At 37.6% G+C, this 21,001-nt stretch overlaps 1 protein-coding gene and 1 long non-coding RNA gene across 2 annotated transcripts in view; one reads left to right on the top strand and one right to left on the bottom strand.

Annotated features, from left to right (window-relative positions):
• The window catches only part of LOC125139896, a 5,739-nt gene extending 3,070 nt beyond the window's left edge, over positions 1–2,669 (bottom strand). Inside the window, exons 1-2 of the long non-coding RNA XR_007139049.1 lie at positions 2,605–2,669; positions 2,225–2,281 (exon numbers count right to left, since the gene is read on the bottom strand). This is a non-coding gene — a long non-coding RNA (uncharacterized LOC125139896). The remainder of the gene's footprint in view (positions 1–2,224; positions 2,282–2,604) is intronic.
• A 740-nt stretch (positions 2,670–3,409) lies between these two features.
• ghrb (growth hormone receptor b) lies at positions 3,410–19,596 on the top strand. Its single transcript, XM_027139943.2, has 9 exons — positions 3,410–3,783; positions 8,984–9,073; positions 13,479–13,611; positions 13,769–13,941; positions 14,579–14,763; positions 15,754–15,895; positions 15,991–16,081; positions 16,245–16,314; positions 16,898–19,596. The coding sequence occupies exons 2-9, from the start codon at positions 8,992–8,994 to the stop codon at positions 17,717–17,719; spliced, it is 1,698 nt and encodes a 565-aa protein (XP_026995744.1). The 5' UTR covers positions 3,410–3,783; positions 8,984–8,991; the 3' UTR covers positions 17,720–19,596.
• Positions 19,597–21,001: the final 1,405 nt, after the last annotated feature.

Genomic DNA, 21,001 nt, shown 5'->3' with positions numbered 1-21,001 from the left:
ATTAGGCCCTGTTCCCTGAGACTTAAAAACAATACTGACAATGACTTTAGAAGGTCACTGAAAATAAGTTACTTGTGACAAAAGCAGCTGAAAAAACTGCTTTGAGATTAATTTACTTTCAGAGAAAAATACCTACTTAATCCACAAATCTTCCATCCCTATATTAAATGCATTGCATTAACATTGTGTTGGCTGAAAATAAGATGGGGAGATTAGTCTCTGTATCACAAATGACTAAAGTGCTCTACATGAAAATCAGTAACATCTTTGTGAAAAGATCTTCATTCAGTACCAGTGGTGTAGTCTAGATTTTTGTAGTGAGTATACTGTGATCCCCCCCCCTCCCAGCCTCATACGCACCCATCCTAGAGCGACACCCCATAGGCACCACCACACTCACTAATGCAAAAAAATATGCATCTACATGTAATTTAGAGCATTATTAAAGACTGCTTATGTGTTATCAACATTCCAATTTATTGTAAGCAACAAAAGACAGTCAGCTGATAAAACCTGTGCTCCAGGTCCCATATTCATATAACATTTAAGGCTTAATGTAATCAGACAGTTGGCAGCACCCATTGACTTTCACAGTAAGAAAAAATATAGACTATGAAAGTCAATGGGTGCTGCCAACTGTCTGATTACCAACAATTTTCAAAATATCATCTTTTGTGTTAAACAGAAGAAAGAATCTCATACAGTTTTGGAACAAATTGAGGGTGAGGAAATAACACAATTTTCATTTTTGGGTGAACTATACCTTTAAGAGCTACATTTAGCCTTAAATGTTATATGAATATGGGAGCTGGAGCACAGGTTTTATCAGCTGTAATGTACATTTAAGAGTGAACAATAAACATTTGTTCAGTTTTATCACCAACACTCTTTCATTGCAGAATATTATGAACTGAATGAACTGGTAGTTCACAAAGGTTTCCAAATACATTTGTACTCGGGCTGTGGGTGAAATGTCACCCGAAGCTGCTGTAGCTTTAGGCGCAGGCTTCCGAAAACACTCAGAGTGTAGTTTGAGTCTGCTTTCGTTTCATATCTTCTTTTACATTACATACATATCTTCCAAAAAACACCGCCAGGCAACTGATTTTCCTCCTTGGTAGGTGACGTCAGATCAGGTCACAGGCCACTGAAACCCCAATAATCCAAAAACGTTAATAATTTGCAATAGCAACCACAGTTTGTGTTCGCAAAACAGACGGGGTGAATTCATGGATGAAAGTTCTGTCACAAAAGGATATTGTTATGTATCCTAAGTGGGTATACGGAAATCCTTGGCCTTTCCTAGTGGGTATACGGCGTATACCAGTGTATCATGTAGACTACACCAGTGTTCAGTACCATTCTGTACAGTTCCAATGAATTCATGATTGTGATGAAACTACACAAACACATATAGATATATGAATATGTGCAAAGCACCTACTCAATGAAGCATGTTGCTGTTATTGCACTTAGAGTACAACTCTGTTTGAAAAGACTTCCACAACTAGTTTTGTCCCACATTGCTGTGGAGTTCAGTCCACATGTAACTGTTGCTGAGGAATTAAATTCTGAATAAGACCTATGTTGTTGCTAATGTACTAGCTTGTTATCTGCCACTTTGTGACATTATGTACATTGTCAATAATAATAGTACTGACATTAATCTTTTTATGTCTAGGTAACTAGGTGTTAACCTTGAATTTGGTCTGTGCCTGGTTTTATAGAGTGAGATTTGTAAAATCAAGTTCTGGAAAGTTTTTACATGCATCATCTGGTAGATTATATGGTGGACAGTTTCCTATAACACTTATATGTGCTTTTGAAAATCCATTCCAGATTCTCCCTGTGCTGTTATAGTAACCTCTGCTCTACTGGGAAGCCTTTTGACTAGATGTTGGAGCATGGCTGTGATAATTTGGTTATTCACATACAAGATCATTAGTGAAGGCCTAAGGCACATTCAGTGATGCAGTTCATCCCAAACATGTTCAGTGGGGTTGAAGTCAGGGGTCTAAATTTGGCACACCATTTCTACATAGAAATCTCTTTGTGCAAAAGGGCATTGTCGTGCTGGAACATGTTTGGGCTGGTCCCTTTGTAAAATTGTAATGCAATAGTATATACTGTACAATAAGACATCCAGCACAATGGTGTGCTTAAAATTGTGTGGTAACAGTTTGTGGAAGACACACATGGGTGTGATGGTCTGGTGTCCACATACCTTTGGCCATATAGTAGTGTACAGGATGGTACATATTGAGTAGACATTAATAATTATCTGTAGAACAAGAATAAGAAAACTGTAGAACAGATAGCTGATGCATACTACAATTAATAAGTAATTAAATAATATAATGCATGCTTTGCACCAAAAGCATCCCCAAAACAAATAAAATGCCCAATTTGTGGTTTCAGGTCAGATTATGGTCAGGTAATATGAAACAAAATGTAACCACATACATTTTATGCTTTGACTTCTTTGGGGGAATAACTAATAATATAATACAATAAAATAGTTGCCATTTTACACTTAATATTAGCCTTGAGTTACTCCCTTGAGGAAAGCTAAACATGGTTATATAAAGCAAATGTTTTACTTACATGAAAGTCTTTTCTAACTGCTGCTATTCAAGACACAGCTGCACTAAAGGCAATTTCATGTGTTTGTGGTCTGAGGTGGAGTAAAATCACAGACCGGTTCAGAGTACTTAATTATACCTGTGTATAGTTTAAGATAAGAGAACAGTAAAGCAGGTCATTTGTTTGTTTTATTCACATGGTAAATTCAGCGGTTAAAGATCACATCAGATATGTGACAACACAGTGAACTACAAGTTTTGGCATCCTGTAAAGAATGGGTCTACATTATGCTATACAATTGAGGAAATATTTACTTTAACAAAGATTGTTCTCAATGTGACATCAAAAAATGTAGAGGTTTTTCCTGATCCCAGGTCCTTCTTATGTATTTAAAATGAATGCAAAGTAAAATTTTTCATGTTTGAAATAATCTTTTGTCAAAGTCACATCAAAGTCAGAATACTTGGTTATTCATTTTGGCTTTTCATCAAAGGTGTAAATAATTATGGAAATTAATACTTTTTATATTAATCATATCTTGTGAATTCTTGTTATTTAAAACAGTTCAGTTCATCAGAGTTTTGTCTGTTTGTGAAATGTTCATGGTCCAGGAAAGCTGCTTTAGACATGTTATGATCTTTGATGGATTTTTCCCCTCTAGCACAATCGTGCTCCACTGATGATTAAACAGTGCAGGTCTTAACTAACCCTCAGTAATGAAGACTATTCGTATTAATGACTGAGTACAGGCACGATTTTCTAAGTGCATTACTAGAAAGTAGGCGAGGGCTTGAGGGCTGAGGGCGGAGTCCCCGCCTCGTTTTAGGACACGAACACGAAAACACGTCTCAGCTGTAGCTCATGGGAGAAGGTCGGAAAAACTTTACACGCCGTCTGATCCAGTTGAACTGTGTGCATTGTATTTATCTGTATACCCTGTATTTATCCAGAGAGTCTCAGCATTGAGGCGATCGGCAGGAAAACCAAACGGATGCGTGATGAAAGGGAGAAAAAAGCGGGATCTAATGTAGATTTACAAACTCGCGGAAATTTGACAAGGAATCCGATACTTACTCTGTTCAAGTGGGTTACATGTTGCTCCTGGTGACTGGATTTCACACAATTCCCCGGGAATTGTGAAACCTGCTCCTGTTGTGTTTGAAGGCTTGTTAACGCTGTAACTCAAGTACTACAGTAACGGTGAGTTTTAAATTGTTGTAGTACTTTGTAAACATGGTATTAAAAAATGTGGACATTCCTAAAAATAAGGAAATAAAAAACAGTAAGTGTATGTAGTGTAGTGTAGTGTAGTGTGTAGTGTGTGTGTGTGTGTGTGTGTGTGTGTGTGTGTGTGTGTGTGTGTGCTGTTAACCAGAAAAAAAAATATTATTTTTTATTTGTTGTTGTTGTTTACATATGTCATTATTTCCCACATTAATAAACCATCAATAAACTACCATGATCACTACATTAGGTGAATTAAGCCTAGAAACTACAAAAGTCTCTTTTCCCAGGAACCCTGTTTTTTTTCTGTTGTCAGTTATATCAAAAGTTAACCTAACCTTCTGTAGGGTAAACACTGTGCTTTAGGTTATTGCCCAATACATATAAACATGACGGTTACATGGTTACAAGGTTACATACTGGGAACAGATGGGGAATAAACATGTATTTGTTTGTTGGTTTGTTGCCATTTTATTTATGGACAGTTCTGTGAATATACGCATAGAACTCGAGAATATGAGTCAATTACTTATAGCATAATATGTACTAGCAGCTCCTAAGGTGCAGTATTGCCCCAAGTGTTGTTGGCTTGTGCTTCAGCATTTAAATGACAGAACCAGAATGATTTCGTAGTTTCTTGGAAATCTGGAATTTGGAGAACTGTCAATAATTAAATAATAATTATAGTTAATATAAATTAGTTGCTAATACATTTAAAGAAGTTGTAGGTTTTTTTTGTTTTATCATCTTTTTTAAATAATATTAAAATAAACATATTTGGATTAACATTCTGTAGTTTGGCCTAAATATAAATTCTGTTAACTTGTTGTCATCAACAAACCAGAATCTGTCATTTATGTTAAATTTCTATGCACTGTTATTAAACCTATTTGGATTGAAAAATAAAAAAGTGAGCGAGAGAGAGAAAGAGATTTCAGAACAATGTTTTTAGCTTTTCTTGGCAGGCTTTGGTTTTTTGTCAGTATAGCGTTCATCAAGCACAGTTTTTTATTTATGCAAAAAATAAATGTAGTGTAATGTAGTGCAGATTAACTTTGAGTTGAATTGGACATGGTATCTAGCCTTCTTCATGAGATGTTATTCTTGGTTTGTGTTCAAGCTGTAGAACACACCTCCTTCACTGTGGGTGTGTCTGAAATGCTGCTCCTTATTTGTTCAGAGGCAAAAGCTGTGAGATGCTGTTTCTAAGAATTGACTTTCCAGTAGCAGGAGAGGACAGAAAACATTTCACAAGCTCTCTACACCAGTGATTTTCAAACTTTTTTGAGCCGTGGCACATTTTTTACATTTACAAAATCTTGGAACACACCACCAACCAAAATGACACTATAACACTACATATAATACATATAGTTAATAATATAGTTTTTAATGTATTTATACTCACTCAGTGTGAAACCTGGGGCTGTTTCGATGAACACAAAATGGATATCCTGGCAGTAAGGATATCCTCAACAGCTCTCAGTCTCTCTCTGTTTTTAGTTTTTATCGCAGTCAAGCTTGAGAAGCTCAGCTCACACAGATATGTGGTTGAAAACGGGAGCAATGTCAAAATAGCTTTGTTGGACAGAATGGGGAACTCCTTGGCAACAGATAACCAAAAACTGTCTAAAGGAAGATCAGCAAAGTTTAGCTTTAAACCACGATCTTGTTTCAGTTCAATGAGTTATTCTTGCTCCTTTAAAGTCATGTCCTTTCCAGCAACTGATGCTGAGCTGTATGGGTCCCTAACCCAGTCAAGGCATTCTGTGAAGGCTGAAGAGAAATAAAATGACAACTTCTCCTCAAGAGTTTTCAAATGTGTGCCAATCACCTCGCACATAGCAGCAGTGTTGCCATCATGCAGTTTCTCGGTGAGTGGGAACATCTCAAGGTTGCCACGCTGCACATGCTATTAAACTTTAAACGGAATCCGTTCACTTTATCAGTGCTTGTAAGCAGGTTTTCATTTTGGCCTTGCATCCGTGTGTTTAGTTCATTCAGATGATGAAATATATCATCCAGGTATGCCAGCTTTGCAAACCACTCATCACTTGCAGGCAGCTTTGAGAAATCGGACCTAACGTTTGTCAGAAAAACTTTAAGTTCTTCTCGCAGCTCATACACACGGGCCGGCACTTTGCCGTGCGACAGCCACCGGACCTCCGTGTGGAGCAATAAGACTTTATGTTCCGCTCCCAGTTCCTCAGACGCAAATAAGCGACATTTTAAAGGTCGCATCTTCACAAAGTTCACTATGCGCACAGCATCATCCAACACAGGAGCTAGATCTACTGGTAAGGTCTTTGCAACGAGGGCCTCACGATGCAAAAAACAGTGCGTAACAATAACATCTGGGTTTTTTCTGTGACCCGACCATGGCTGCGGCTCCATCAGTGCTGACACCTATGCAGTTTTCCCATGTAAGCACGCTTTTGTCAAGATATTCCGACGTGACCCGAAATATTTCCTCTCCTGTTGATTTTTCTGGCAGTGTCTTGCAAAATAGGAAGTTTTCTATAATGGCTTCTCCATCCACAAAACGCACATTGGCCAAGAGCTGACAATGTCCACTAATATCCGTCGACTCATCAAGTTGCAAGGCAAATTGCTTACTGATGTGCATCTTTTCTAAAACAACAGTTTCGATATCCGCAGACGTGTCATCAATACGTCTAGCAATTGTGTAATCTGAGAGAGGCACTTTAGCTATCTCTTTGGCCTCGTCAAGGCCGAGCATCTCATTTACAATGGCTTTACAAGCTGGCAGTATTAATGTTTCTGCCACAGTGTGGGACTTTTTTGATTTAGCTACGAGTTCAGCAACAAGGTAGCAACCTTTGAGGGCTCTCTCATTTACCTTTGTGGTTTTTCTCAAAAAAATTGCCTGTTTCTCATTGTTTGTACGTAAGCGTAAAAAATAGTCCATCGGCTTGTTTTGAAGGGAAGGGTGTTTCGTTTGGAGATGGCGTTTAAGCTTGCTTGGCACCATGGCCCTATTGGATAGCATCTCGCCACACACCAAGCACAGCGGAGTCAGTGCCGTTGCATCCCCGGTGAAAGTGAATCCAAATGAAAGAGAACTTTTGCTGTATTGCCTTGAGCTCACCGTCTTTTCTTTTTTCTTTTGGCGACCACTCGTACAAGGGCCTTCATCTAGGTCATAATTTTGTCCAGGGCCTTGTTCGGCATTTGCATTTTCCCTTCTCAAAATCTTCTCCATCACTGTCACTCACTCACATGTCGCGCAGCACTAACTAATTAACATTGTTTCTAACTTAGCATCTGAATGAATCCAAGATGGCGTAGACAGACACGATGATGTAGCGAGTGGTGTTCCATTTAGGGACAGATACTCCTTATAGTTCGGTGCGCTTTACATATATAAAAAATAGACCATTCATTGTCAGTGTGCCTTATAATCCAGTGCACCCTGATAATTTCCCACGGCACACCTGACGATCTCTTACGGCACACTTGAAAATCACTGCTCTACACAGCTCAGGGCTCTTATATAAAGCAGTGTTCTGTTTCATGCTGACTTGTTTACTTATGGTCATGTTCAGTTAATGATCCTATTAACACCATTAGAGGTGGCAAGAAATGTTATAGGAAACTAGAGGGTTGGGGATTGGTGCATGGATTGATCTTCATTTAACATACCCCTCCATGTGACTTCAAAGTCATCTGTCTCTATATCTGAAAGTCTGAATGAATATGCAATGGGGTTTTTTTGTGTGTGTAAAATTACTTCAATTTGTGAAATGGCTAGTGCAGGATATTTCTTTTAAACCCCTACCATTGAAAATGCATATGTAATCACTTTCTATGACAGCTGTACTCATGTTCAAAGCACTTGAATTGAAGAGTGTTTTTGGTAGAATGTGTGTTTCGATGTCATGACAAATCAGATTTGCCCCTTAAGATTTCTTACTGGTACATCCTAAGTATGCAGAATATGCTAAGAATCCCCAAACAACACAGAGGTTTTCTTTGTGGATATGATAGGATTTTAATCTCCAACATCTTTAATTTTACAGTTCACCTTTCCACATAGGGAAGCTTCCTTTCTGATAAAGAGCATGTATATTTATTTTTAGCTTTTGTAAGGTTATATTGTCTTTAGTTGTTTGTTCTTTGTCGTATTTGCTGTGAACTGTGTCCAACTGCTAAATTAACTTTTCTTTAAACAAACCCCTCCACATTTCCTAGCAACATCTGGTACAGAGTTCACATAATTACTGTGTCACGCTGTGTGTACCTTCCTAACATTCAATACACATGAATGGAACAAACAGGAATATACATCTATACATCAATACAGTACTGTTTTACCTAAACCTTAAAAATATATATTGTTTATTTTTTATCAAAGTGCAAAGATAGCTAACAGGAAAAAAAGGCTAAATCAAATCAATATTTGGTGTGACTACCCTTTGGCTTTAAACCAGCAATTCTTTAACTTGCAGACTTTGTACCTTTGTACCAAAGTCAGGGATTTTGTAGGATCATGATCAGTTGTTGTACAAATAATCAATCATACCAAGCAGGTGGTAATGGTCATCAAATTTATATGTAGGTTGCAACACACTCATTAACTGAAACAGCTGTTTAAGAGGCTTAAGCATTCTAATTTTATAGCATTTTTCCACAACTGCCTAACACTTTTGCACAATGTGTGTATATGCTGTTGGTTAGTCTGAGTATTTCAGAATTTTAAAAGCTTTATGGATCCTGTCTCAATTTATGCTTTAAGCCTTAAAATATCTAGTCCATTTATTTATTTATTTGTTTGTTTGTTTGTTTGTTTGTTTATATTTTTTGAATTTACAACAAGCTGCAAAAGAACAGCATTTTTAACACAGGGTAACCTTTTAGCTCATTGTACTGCCTGTTATGGCTGGCATTAGTACACAAAATCTGAGTTTGGAAATTTTTTGAAAATTAGTTGGGCCAGACAATGTGATATAATATGATTACCTTAATCAGTGATATCCTTATATGCTTTTTATTGTCATGGTTTCCCAATTGCTCTCTGACTCCTTTCTTTCTTTGATGAATACTTTTTTATATAAAACATGAACAAAAATAATTTTGAGACCTTTTGCATATTAGGAAAATGTATTATGTATATATTGCATTTGCAAAAGTCTGAGTTATCTTCTACTGTCTGTAGGAAGTGCCATGGGGATCCATCTATACTTTTTCATCTGCATCTTCATCGTTGCTGTCGTTGCAACAGAAGATCTACAAGCCTTAACGCAAGGTAAAGTCTTGATTTTTACAATTCTTATGGGTGAATCCAGCATTATGGTTGTGACGTTGGAATTGGTTTTGGATTACTAAGCTCAGTCCTTGGCAAGACAGACAGTTTGTTTGTCTAGTTATGTGATTCTTTAAGATCCAATATTCAAAAGTATGAATCAAACATTGAGCTCAGAATATATTTCATCGTATTGTAATCCTGACATTTGTATTGCGTTGTCCATCAGTATATTCCTGTATTTAAATTCAATCATGGAAGCGTCCAGCACATTTGGACTACAAAAGTGTGAAACTGCACCAGAAACGGGATATTTTGATCAGTAAGCTCCTTTGAATACCAAAAGAACAGTGAATAGTGATATTGAGAACCAACCAAAGAATCCCTCCTCCCACTGAAAAGCACTCTATAGGAATTCACTTTCCCCCTCACGAGGCCACTCTGTTGAGCTGCTGCAATGACGCTTACACTTAAAGTACACCACAAGGCGTAATTCACTAATGTTGTGTAAAATGTGAAGTATACTTTAACCCACTTTGTGTTAATAAATTAGTTGGTATCGGTGCATACTAAAATAAGATTATTTGCTCCAAGAATCAAAGTAGGACAGAACAGAAAATCTTGCAGTCCGCACAGTATGTGGGATTTAAAGAGGACAAAGAGTCATATCTTTAAGACAGAACCTTTTAGTCTATTAGGACTAAGTGTTCATTTTTCAACCTCTGCTTTAAGCATTTTTGGGCATTAGACAAAGTGGCTTTATAGATATCTAGATAATAATTTAAAATTAATCTCTTGCATCGTTTGCAATCTCCTGAGTACGTGTTACCAGCTAAATAAATATTATATGAAAGCCTAACTTAAGGGTGGATTGATTGTGTATTTCCTTGACACTATCTTCCACCAAACAAGTTTAATTCTAACTTGAAAATGAGACACAGTGTGTTCTTGATGCTAAATATAGCAAGTTTTCAGTCTAGTCCAGGACTTTCCCCCATTTTATTTAACCATAATAGATTTCTTCAAGGTGACTTGGTGAAAACATTCATCTCAGAAATGCAATCTTCACATTGTTGGTTTTGATAAACGGCACACTTGTAGCTTTGATAAATGCTCTTTTTCCTTAGTTGTTGATCTTGTTCAGATATTTAGTGGTAAGTTCATTTTAAATGTGAATTAGACATTCATTTTACTAAGATGTTAGTCTCAGATACAGACTTTAAAAAATAACCTATAATTTAAAAAATAACCCGTGATTTAAGAAAAAATCTATATTGGAACCAAGCACCTTGACTCTATTTGTGTGAGTGAAAATTGGAGGCCCTTAGCAGTTGGAGGCATGTTGCTATATATAGAATAGCAGTTACAATACTGAGGCAAGGGTGGCCAATATATTATCCATAAAGGGCTGGTGTGCGTGTGCATTATTTAATTTAAAACGAGCAGGAGCCACATCTGATTCCACCTGTTTCGTCGGCTGACATTTGCTTTCATTAGATATGTTTTCATTTCATCGGATGTGGATTTTGCTTGGATGAGATAAAAAACCTGCATCAACACCAGCCCTTTTAGGATACAATTGGTCACCTCTGGATTAAAGAAAATTCATATAGACAAACTGTCTATAATTACATTTAGTCTTGTTATTTTTACTGAACAGGTTAGTTCTTTTACCTACATTATAGTGGCAAAAAAGTAATTCCTTTACCAGGAGGCTCCTTCCAACAATGTTTAATAAGCTTAAGATCTCATTGAAGAAAACATCACTATATCAATCACTTTGTACTTTTTCTTTGCTAAATAACAACAAGTTTAATCATAGTCATGTCATAGTCATTAGTCATTATGTGTCCATCATACAAGTTCCTATAAATGAGCTGTTGGTATATAAATGAAAGCATATAAACTAGTGATTTAAGTTTTACCGATTTGAGATTTACCTTGTGTAGAGAAAATGTTCTGTGCTGATAATTAGATAATTAATCAACACATTCTGTCAAAACAGGTGTGAAACTTCAACAGCACTGTGGAAAATGTACCGGTAATGTAGTGCAGCTTAATCAGATTAAATGGTTAATGCTGATGCAGACAATACATATTCTTGGTGAAATAAAGTACTAGCATGTAAACAAACAAAAAACAATAACAAAGAAATAGAAAAAAATTGCTCATTAAAAAAATCTCCATATTAAAAAAAGCACCAAATTGCATTAAAACATGTAATGTATGCAAAAAAAACCCAAAAAACTGAAGTTTTAGCATATTGAATTAAAACCTCTAAAAATCTGACACTAAAATTTACTCTGGTTCCCTTCCTGAGGGATGCAACCCTTGCCAATTTATTTGGACTTGCGACTGGACACAGAGTACACCAACCCCCTAATGGCTGGGTTTGCCCTGGGTCATGGTAGTCCTGGGTCACTAGTTCTGCAGGGGCTTGCTTATCTTGTACAACTATCCCTTTTATTTCAAATAACAAATTGTTTTAAAAAGCATACATTACATGCCTGGGTGAATACTGGAGAAAGCCTTTTATTATTGTACTCCTTTAACATACTTCTAAAATCAGTGTTGGTTTAAAGGTTTTGAAGAATAAGAATTTATACTTAAGAAAATAATTATTTTCATACATGTTTAAGCATTTATTTGAATTATTGCTTAAAATTTTATTGCCGTCAATAGCGGGCTAGTAATGCGTGGCAATAATGCGTAATGCGTAACAATAAAAGTGTGTGTGTGTGTGTGTGTGTGTGTGTGTGTGTGTGTGTGTGTGTGTGTGTGTGTGTGTGCACGTGAGTGAGAACGAGAGAGCACACCTTGGGTTGTTTGGTAGGAACAGATTAGTTCCATGCATTATACAATATCTCTGATTGCTTCATGCTTGATTTGCCTTCTGTAGAACAAATTAAGAACTTCAGATCTTTGAATAAACAGGATATTAGTACTTTGGCTCTGTGCAAAAAATGGAGCTGTTCCAGCTTGCTCTCTTTCTCCATATCACTCACAATGATCCAAACTCCTATATTGAAACTTTTAAAAGGATCTACCTTCCATATGAAGGTATCTATAAACTATTTCACCATTCTCTGTTTGAGTTTAACTATAGGCTTATATAATAAAAATCTGATCTAAATCTGCTAAACAGTATTATTTGATTTTTTGAGTTATACTTCATATTTAAAGCTCAGGGGACAGAGGGATTGTGCAAGCTTTGGCAGAAGCCCCATGCTGACTCCCCACCATTTTTACACGTAAAAAATACTAGCCAGCACTTCCAGGAAAAAGTCATCTGCTGTCCTCTTGGGCTGTGATTCAGAAGTGATTTATGTTGCATCCTGTCACTCCTGCAGTGGAAATAAGAGCACAGGAGAGCTACTGCTTTCTGAGAACACCATGATGAGTGTGTCAACATGTCTACAAATAGGCTGGGCATGGATACACTCTACTTCAAGTCCTTTATTTCATGGATTATAAAACATGTTTAACAGCAGCGATTTGCACGATTTGTCTGTTCATTTAGTAAGGCAATAAATTTTCACATGGTCGTACGGAATTAAAGCAAAACTGAATCTTTTAATCAGCATTATTTGTTTGCCAGTATTATTGATAAGCAAGCATCAGCAAACAATTGTAATGCACAGGATAATACATAAAGCTATAAGTATAAAGTTGAGCAAATTAAAAATGAGGAAACTGAATAGGTATATAAAGAACAATAATTCAGCTCTATTGTGATTAATTTATTATTTTGACAAATCTGAAAAAATCCCATCTCATAACCCATTTTTAGTCTTACTATGATTGGCTAGTTGTTCTTAATGAAAAATCACAGAACCATGAAAAACAGAAATTTATTTCATGTCCCATTATGTTACGTATCTAACTGAGTAGACAGAAACAGATGGACAAGGGGCAGACAATTAGAGAGACAAATAGGCAGTAGACAGGCAAACAGACACACGGGTATACAATGCAGCCAAAAGTATGTGGACACCTGACCCTCACATCCATATGTGGATTTCTCAAAACAATATGAAAAATCACACAATTCTCTAGAATGTCTAAGAATGCTGTAGCATAAAGATTTTTCTTCATTGATATTGAGTTCAAACTTGTTCCAGCATTTAAGACCACAGAAGAAAAACTCGAGTGTCCTGCACAGAGCCCTGACCTCAAATCCACTGAACACCTTTCTGATGAATTGGAACACAGATTGTGCTCCAGGCCTCCTCACTAAACATTACTGCCCAACCTCACTAATGCTCTTCTTTTAGGAAAGCTAAACTAGAACTCAGGGTCTCTGCTTAATTTTTAACCAAAGGAAATCGAACCTTAATGTATGTCAATCAGTGACAAAATCTAAAATCTCTCTGACTACAAAATAAACCCAAATTGTTTACTTCTCCAGCTCAGAACAAAACTCTGCCTCGTATTATTGGCTGCTATTCCCGTGAACTCATAACGTTCCGATGCCACTGGGATGTTGGAACTTTCTGGAATCTGACGGAGCCGGGCGACCTGAGACTGTTCTACATGCTGAAGTACTGACAATCTTGTACTATATTTATTTTTATGATTTGTTCATTTGCATTGTATATTTTTGTGGATTAAACCACAAGTTTAATGCGTAAAAGTTTCAAATGTTTTAAAGAACAGGTTTAAAGCCCATGTTTAACATCCCTCTTTTCTGCCCTGTAGGGAACTGAAGAGTGATGGCAAATGGCAGGAGTGTCCAAACTACAGCACGACAGTGGAAAATGAGTGCTACTTTGATGCCAAACATACAGTTATCTGGTCACATTATTTCATCCAGCTGCGCTCACGAACCAACATTGTTTATGATGAAATGTTCTTTTCAGTGGAAGCAATTGGTAAGTCAGGCTTGAAAATGTAGGTTTGGTAGGATCTGTAAAATATTGCAAGAAGAAAGACAATAAAAGTCATTTTCACAGTATCTGAACACAAGTGGGGTGTGTTCACATTTGGTGGCTGCTTTTAGGTCATAATGTCTCTGGAATGCTTTGGCCACAGCAGAGCTTATAAAGTTGAAGAAATAAAATCCATTGCGATATTAGCAATACAGTAGCAACATAGCAACAGTGAAAATATGCTTGTGTATGCATGGGACATTCATTGGACATTCATCCCATGCATAAAAGGTAAATACTCTATGTCCTAGTTTAATTGTGAAATTAGTTTCCTGAATTTCTGCCTCTAAAGCCACAACCTCCTAATTATTAAACAAACCTTATTTCAGCTGCATTATTACTATTAATAAATCTAATATAGCAGGCAAGCTTGATGATAGTTAGCTAATACTAGCTAGGACTGGTAAGTCTTTCTGTGGTTACGGTGAGTGCATTGCATTAACCACTTTATCACCTCAACACAAAAAACCCCTCAGAATACTTAATGCAGAGAAAATGTTTGGAAGCTTCCATGAACGTGATACAATCTCTACATGACTGAGTTTATGATTGGTTGTTACAACTTTTTTTGTCTTTGTAGTATTTCCAGACCCACCTGAAGTGCTGAACTGGACTTTGTTGAGTGTGGGCCCAACTGGACTGTTCTGCGATGTGATGGTGAACTGGGACATGCCCCCTTCAGCAGCAGACAATGTGAAGATTGGATGGATGACGCTTTGGTATGAGACCCAGTACAGAGAGACAGGCTCTGAGCAGTGGAAATCTGTGAGTCTAAATGTACTGGGTCATCATGTTCATTATAGAACAACACGCCCTATCCACTTTATTAGGAACATATGCAGATTTCTGCAGTTATTTAATCAGCCAATCATGTGGAAGCAGCATAATGCAAAAATTATGCAGATACTGGAGTAGAGCTTCAGTTAATGTTCACATAAAACATCAAAACAGACTGGGGAAAAAATATGATCTTTGTGACTTTAACCGTGGCACAGTTGTTGGTACCAAATGGGATGGTTTTGAGTATTTCAGAAACTGCTTATGGGATTTTCAAACACAACAGTCTCTAGGGTTTACACAGAATGGTGTGGAAAAGCAAAAAAACATGGTGTGTGTGGAGGATCCACAGGCCCAAACACATTGAGAGAGAGAGCGCAAAAGAGAATGACCAGACTTGATAGAGCTGACAGGAAGTCTGTAGTAAGTTGGGGCTATAACAGCAGAAGATAGCCTCAGGTTCTTTGGTTTAATGCAGCACTACTGTTTTGCTAGCAGTGTCTTAGCAAACCAAAATATCCTGCATCACAGAAATATTTTTAATTGTAGTGATATTACCCATCCCTATTCACCCCATTATCACATACGTTTTGCCCCTTACCTAAAATCAGCCAAGAAGTTATCCAACAATCTGTACTCCTTAATATTTTCCAGTAGAGCTATGAGCCTAATGTTGATTAAACTTTAGAGAATAGCCTTCATTGTGTAAATTGTGCGTCTAAACATTCATATACTCATCACTTCATTTGGCTTTTTGAAAAAAGGTTCTAAAATTTAAGAGGCACTCAAGTTTCATATACAATATTTTCCATGTGGAAGACAACTGGTGCCTACGGTTGTTAAGATTATGGATTTCTTGATAGTCATGTGTCATGTTTGTATGATTTCCTGAAATTGATTAGGATTAACATTATACTCATTAAAACAAAACAAATGTAATTTTACTTAATGCTGGCTTTATTTGTTGTTGTTTTCCAGATTGAAAATGGCAAGGACATGCAGGCAAACATCTACGGCCTTCGCACAAACACAGAGTATGAAGTCAGGGTGAGGTCCAAAATGAGGGGCTACACCTACGGGAATTTTGGTGACTCCATCTTCATACTTGTTTCCAACAAAGGTGAAATGAGGCTAGACTTATTGATAAGCATGTAATTACATGACATTCCATTCATGTGTTATTACAGTGAAAGGAATCTCTGGTTTTGTTTTTAGGCCCAAGAGTCCCCATATCTGCAGTGTTTATTCTTATGGCTACTGCTATTGGAATCATGCTGATCCTGATTGTGGTGTCACGTAAACAGAAGTAAGGGACTTTGTCAATGTTAACCACTGAATGATTGTTTGGCCATAAAGTGGCACTCCGGTTCATCTAGTGTTTTAAGTGCTCACCAGTATGATGTGTTATCCGCCTTTATTGGCATGAGAAGTTCAATCATGCATTTTAAATATTAAAACTGTTGTTTCAGGCTAATGGTGATTCTGCTACCACCTGTTCCTGGACCAAAAATTAAAGGAATTGATCCAGTCCTCCTACAGGTACGGTGTACAAACTAGGGGGTGGAAATGTATTAGAAATCCATATAACATAACTGTAAAAATGAATATCTCAATTTGAAATTGCTTTCCATGACAGGACACAGAACCTCTCACTGTGAGGGAGTAGGAAATGGCTTGTACAATTCACCCTTCTGAATTTTTGGCACCCTTAAAATGATTGCAAATTAATAAATAAATTAAAAATAAATTTGCACTATAGAAACGATCATTTTATCAATAAAAAAATCTTCATATACATAAAAGAATACTGTTTTTATTCATACAAAAATGAATGAACCCCCTAAGAAATATTTTGAATAAATGAAGCCAAATTGTTCTTTCTTCTCTTTTTTATTTGCCCTCAATATCTAGAAACTCTGGCATTGCCTTAAATCATGTACTGTTTCCCTGAGATATAAATATGAAAAGCATTGCCATTACTATGGTTGTCATTATAATAATGCAGGGTATTATATGTACTTCAGATTGCTTTATCATACCAATATACTATTGAATATACCACACTAGTTGTCTCATAACTCAGGTTAAGAATCTGAGATATTTTCACTTTTTGTCTTTATAGAAGGGTCAGCTAACTGAGTTCACCTCTGTCCTGGGTGCTCACCCAGACCTGCGTCGAGAGCTGTGCAGTAATGACCCATGGGTGGAGTTCATACAGGTGGACATTGACGAACCGACCGAGACAATGGATGGCTTGGACACACCACTCCTCTTCAGTGAGTCCCATGTCTCTGACTCCCCTCCGACATCCAACGTGTTCCAGGATGATGACTCAGGACGGGCAAGCTGCTGCGACCCTGATCTCTCTGATCATGATCACCATGATACTCAACACCCCTCAGTCAGTGTCCAAGATGGCTTTCACACTTTGATCCCTCCTGCTAATATGCAACCTGTGGTTTCTCCTGCTCAGGAGCCTGCATGGCAGAATTCCATTTACTCTCAGGTGGCTGAAGTCATGCTGTTTGGTGAGACAATGTTGTGCCCAGAGCAGAACATGACTGATGACTGCAGTATTCAAGATAAAGCTACCAAATATAAAGAAAAAAAGCCCTGCTTTATGGTGACCCTCAATGAAAGAGGTTACAGTGTCAGTCAGCCAAGCTCATGCACTGCAGACCCTGGCTCAGAAAGCAACAGTACTCCACAATCGTGTCAGAACACCAGTGCAAAACCAGAGGTGACACACGTCTCTGCTTTTCCTATCCTCACTATGCCGACTCCTCCAGAATACACCATGGTGGATGAAGTGGGCTGGAAAGATAGCCTTCTTTTGAAGACAAGCAGCGCAGCAGCTTCTATTGTAGCCGTGCCAAAATCTGGACCTACTCCTGAGGGATATTTGACTCCTGACCTACTATACAGCATTACTCCAAATAAGTAGTGCCAAAAATGTACTGAGGTGGGATTTGGAGATTAACTGGATTAACAATAAAACATTTTGCATATCATTATCCAACACCAAACAAGACTGAGCTAAACATTTGGAAGCCAAGCAGATTTCTTATTGACTGGTCTTTATATTACTGAAACATAATAGGATGGACTTGGACTAGATTCAATTTATTGACTGAAATTACATGACCTATTTTATTTTCTGAGCTGTATAAATAGTACAAATCATAACTGATTACTGTTTACCACTTTAAGAGCTGATGCCTTTTTCTAATGGTATACTTTATCTACATGGATTTGTATTTGTAAAATCTTGTGGATTGATTAATGAACTTTTACATTTATAAGGAACCTGCTAATTTGTTTACATACAATAATTCTGATGTTTAAAAGTAGCAAGCATAAGCTAATTTCTGCTAAAGTGCACTTGTAAGTCCAAAGCTCTGTCTTTTAAAACCCAGAGCAGTATGTACCCAGGATACAACTCAAATGCCTCCTCTTATTGCGCTACTTTAGTTGTGGTTTTCTGTTATGTGGCTTTCCTTAGCAAGTTTGTAACAAATGTCAAAAGATATGACCCTCTTGGTGGCTTGTAAAATTATATATAATAAGATATACAGTGCCTTGTAAAAGTATTCATACTCACTGTACTTTTACACATTGTCATGTTACAACCACAAACAAGACTGTATTTTATTGGGATTTGATGTGATCGAGCAACACATTATGGCACATAATTGTGAAGTGGAAGGAAAATGATACATTTCTTTCAAATAAATATCTGAAAAGTGTGGTGTACATTTGTATTCAGCCCCCTTTACTCCAGTAGAAACAACTGCCTTCAGAAGTCACCTTATTAGTAAATAATGTCCAACTGTGTGTATTTTAATCTCAGTATAAACACTGTTTATACTGAAGCCTTTGGCGGTTTGATAGAGAACATTAATGAGCAAACGGCATCATGAAGACCAAGGAACACACCAGACAGGTCAGAGATAAAGTTGTGGAGGTTTAAGCAAGGTTAGTTAATAAATAAATATCCCAAGCCTTGAACATTTTATGGAGCACGGTACAATCCATCATCCGAAAATGGAAAGAGTATGGCACAACTGCAAACCTAATAAGACATGGCCGTCCAGCTAATTTGACAGACTGGGCAAGGGGATGATTAATCAGAGAAGCAGTCAAGAGGCCAATGGTAACTCTGGAGATCCACAGCCCAGGTGGGAGAATCTGTACACAGAACAACTATTAGTCATGCACTCCACACATCTGGCCTTAATGGAAGAGTGGCAAGAAGAAAGCCATTGTTGAATGAAAGCCATAAGAATTTGCAGTTTGCAAATGTGGAAGAAGGTGCGCTGGTCAGATGTGAACAAGATTTAACTTTTACACCTAAATGCACAACACGTGTGGCGAAAACCTAACACAGCACATCAACCTGAATACACCATCCCTACTGTGAAACATAATGGTGGCAGCATCGTTTATCTTCAGCAGGGATAGGGAAGCTGGTCAGAGTTGATGAAAACCTGTTTGAGTCTGGAAAAGACTTTAGACTGTGGCAGAGGTTCACCTTCCAGCAAGACAATGACCCTAAACATACAGCCAGAGCTACGATTAAATGGTTTAGATCAGAGCATATTCAAGTGTTAGAATGGCCCAGTCAAAGTCCAGACCTAAATCCTTCAAAATCACTGATCACAGACAGTTTTTTTTATCCAATCGGACCGAGCCTGAGCTATTTTGCAAAGAATAATGGGCAAAAATTTCACTCTAGATGTGCAAAGCTCGTAGACATACCACAATATGTGAATAAGGGCTGAATACAAATGCATGCCACACTTTTCAGATAATTATCTGTAATCAATTTTGGACAACATTTATCATTTTCTTTCCACTTCACAATTATATGCCACTTTGTGTTGGTCTATCACATAAAATCCTAATACAATTAATTTTTTGTTTGTGGTTGTAACATGACAAAATGTGAAAAGTTCAGTAGGTATAAATACTTTTGCAAGGCAATGTATTATATATACACACATACAGTTGTGCTTTAAAGTTTGCATACCTTTGGAGAATGTGTACCATTTGTGTGTACCAAGAAAACATGAGTGAGAAGGCAAACCATATTTATTTGATTTCTTTTGTTTCTTATTGTATTTCTTACATATCTTAATATGTAAGGCATAACACAAATGAACAATCATACAAAGCATAACTCACTCACTCACTCATTTTCTACCGCTTATCCGAACTTCTTGGGTCACGGGGAGCCTGTGCCTATCTCAGGCGTCATCGGGCATCAAGGCAGGATACACCCTGGACGGAGTGCCAACCCATCGCAGGGCACAGACACACACTCATTCACTCACACACTATGGGCAATTTTCCAGAGATGCCAATCAACCTACCATGCATGTTTTTGGACCGGGGGAGGAAACCGGAGTACCCGGAGGAAACCCCCGAGGCACGGGGAGAACATGCAAACTCCACACACACACACACACACACAAAGCCACCGTGCCCCCCTTACAAAGCACAACACTCACTCACTCATTCATTTTCTACCGCTTATCCGAACTACCTCGGGTCACGGGGAGCCTGTGCCTATCTCAGGCGTCATTGTTCAAAAGTTTGCATACAGTACCTCTAGTTCTTAATATCTTGTATTGCCTCTTTAGCATCAATGATGGCATGCAGTCTTTTGTAATAGTTGTTCATGAGGTCCCTAATTCTCTCAGGTGGTATATCTGCCCATTTTTCTTGGCAAAATGCCACCAGTTCCTGTCAATTTTTTCAGGAGTCTGTTTTTCAGTTAGGAGACTATGATGGCCTCCAGAACCTTCATTTTTTTCTGCTGTAGCCACTTTGTGCTTTGGATCATTGTCATGTTGGAATATCCAAGTGCGGGATATATTTCGTGCTGCAGAATGCAACTTGTCTGCCAGTATTTTCTGATAAGAAATGATTCTCATCTTCCCATCAATTTTTACTAACTTCCCTGTGTCACTGGAGCTCACAACTTCGCAACATAAGAGACCCACCACCATGCTTTACAGTGGGGATGGTGTACTTTTCACCATACGCCTTGTTGACTTCTCTCCAAACATAGCATTTATGGTTGTGACTATAAAATTTTATTTTGGTCTCACCACTCCAAATGACTCTGTAAGGCTTGTCTAGGGCCTTTTTGTGGCATAGGTGCAGTAACAGCTTTTTCCTGGTAACTCAACCATGCAGGTTATTTGTGTTTAAGAACTGTACC

The sequence above is a fragment of the Tachysurus fulvidraco genome, chromosome 21 (genome assembly GCF_022655615.1).
Source record: "Tachysurus fulvidraco isolate hzauxx_2018 chromosome 21, HZAU_PFXX_2.0, whole genome shotgun sequence".
NCBI lineage: Eukaryota > Metazoa > Chordata > Actinopteri > Siluriformes > Bagridae > Tachysurus > Tachysurus fulvidraco.
The sequence above is the reverse complement of the archived record's forward strand: the minus strand, read 5'-3'. Positions and strand labels throughout refer to the sequence as shown.

Excerpts from the sequence above, each read along its gene's own strand:
- ghrb (XM_027139943.2), top strand. The coding sequence starts at position 8,992 with ATGGGGATCCATCTATACTTTTTCATCTGCATCTTCATCGTTGCTGTC. Across the intron at positions 13,942-14,578 it reads CTTTTCAGTGGAAGCAATTG|TATTTCCAGACCCACCTGAA; the intron begins GTAAGTCAGGCT and ends TTGTCTTTGTAG. Across the intron at positions 14,764-15,753 it reads GCTCTGAGCAGTGGAAATCT|ATTGAAAATGGCAAGGACAT; the intron begins GTGAGTCTAAAT and ends GTTGTTTTCCAG.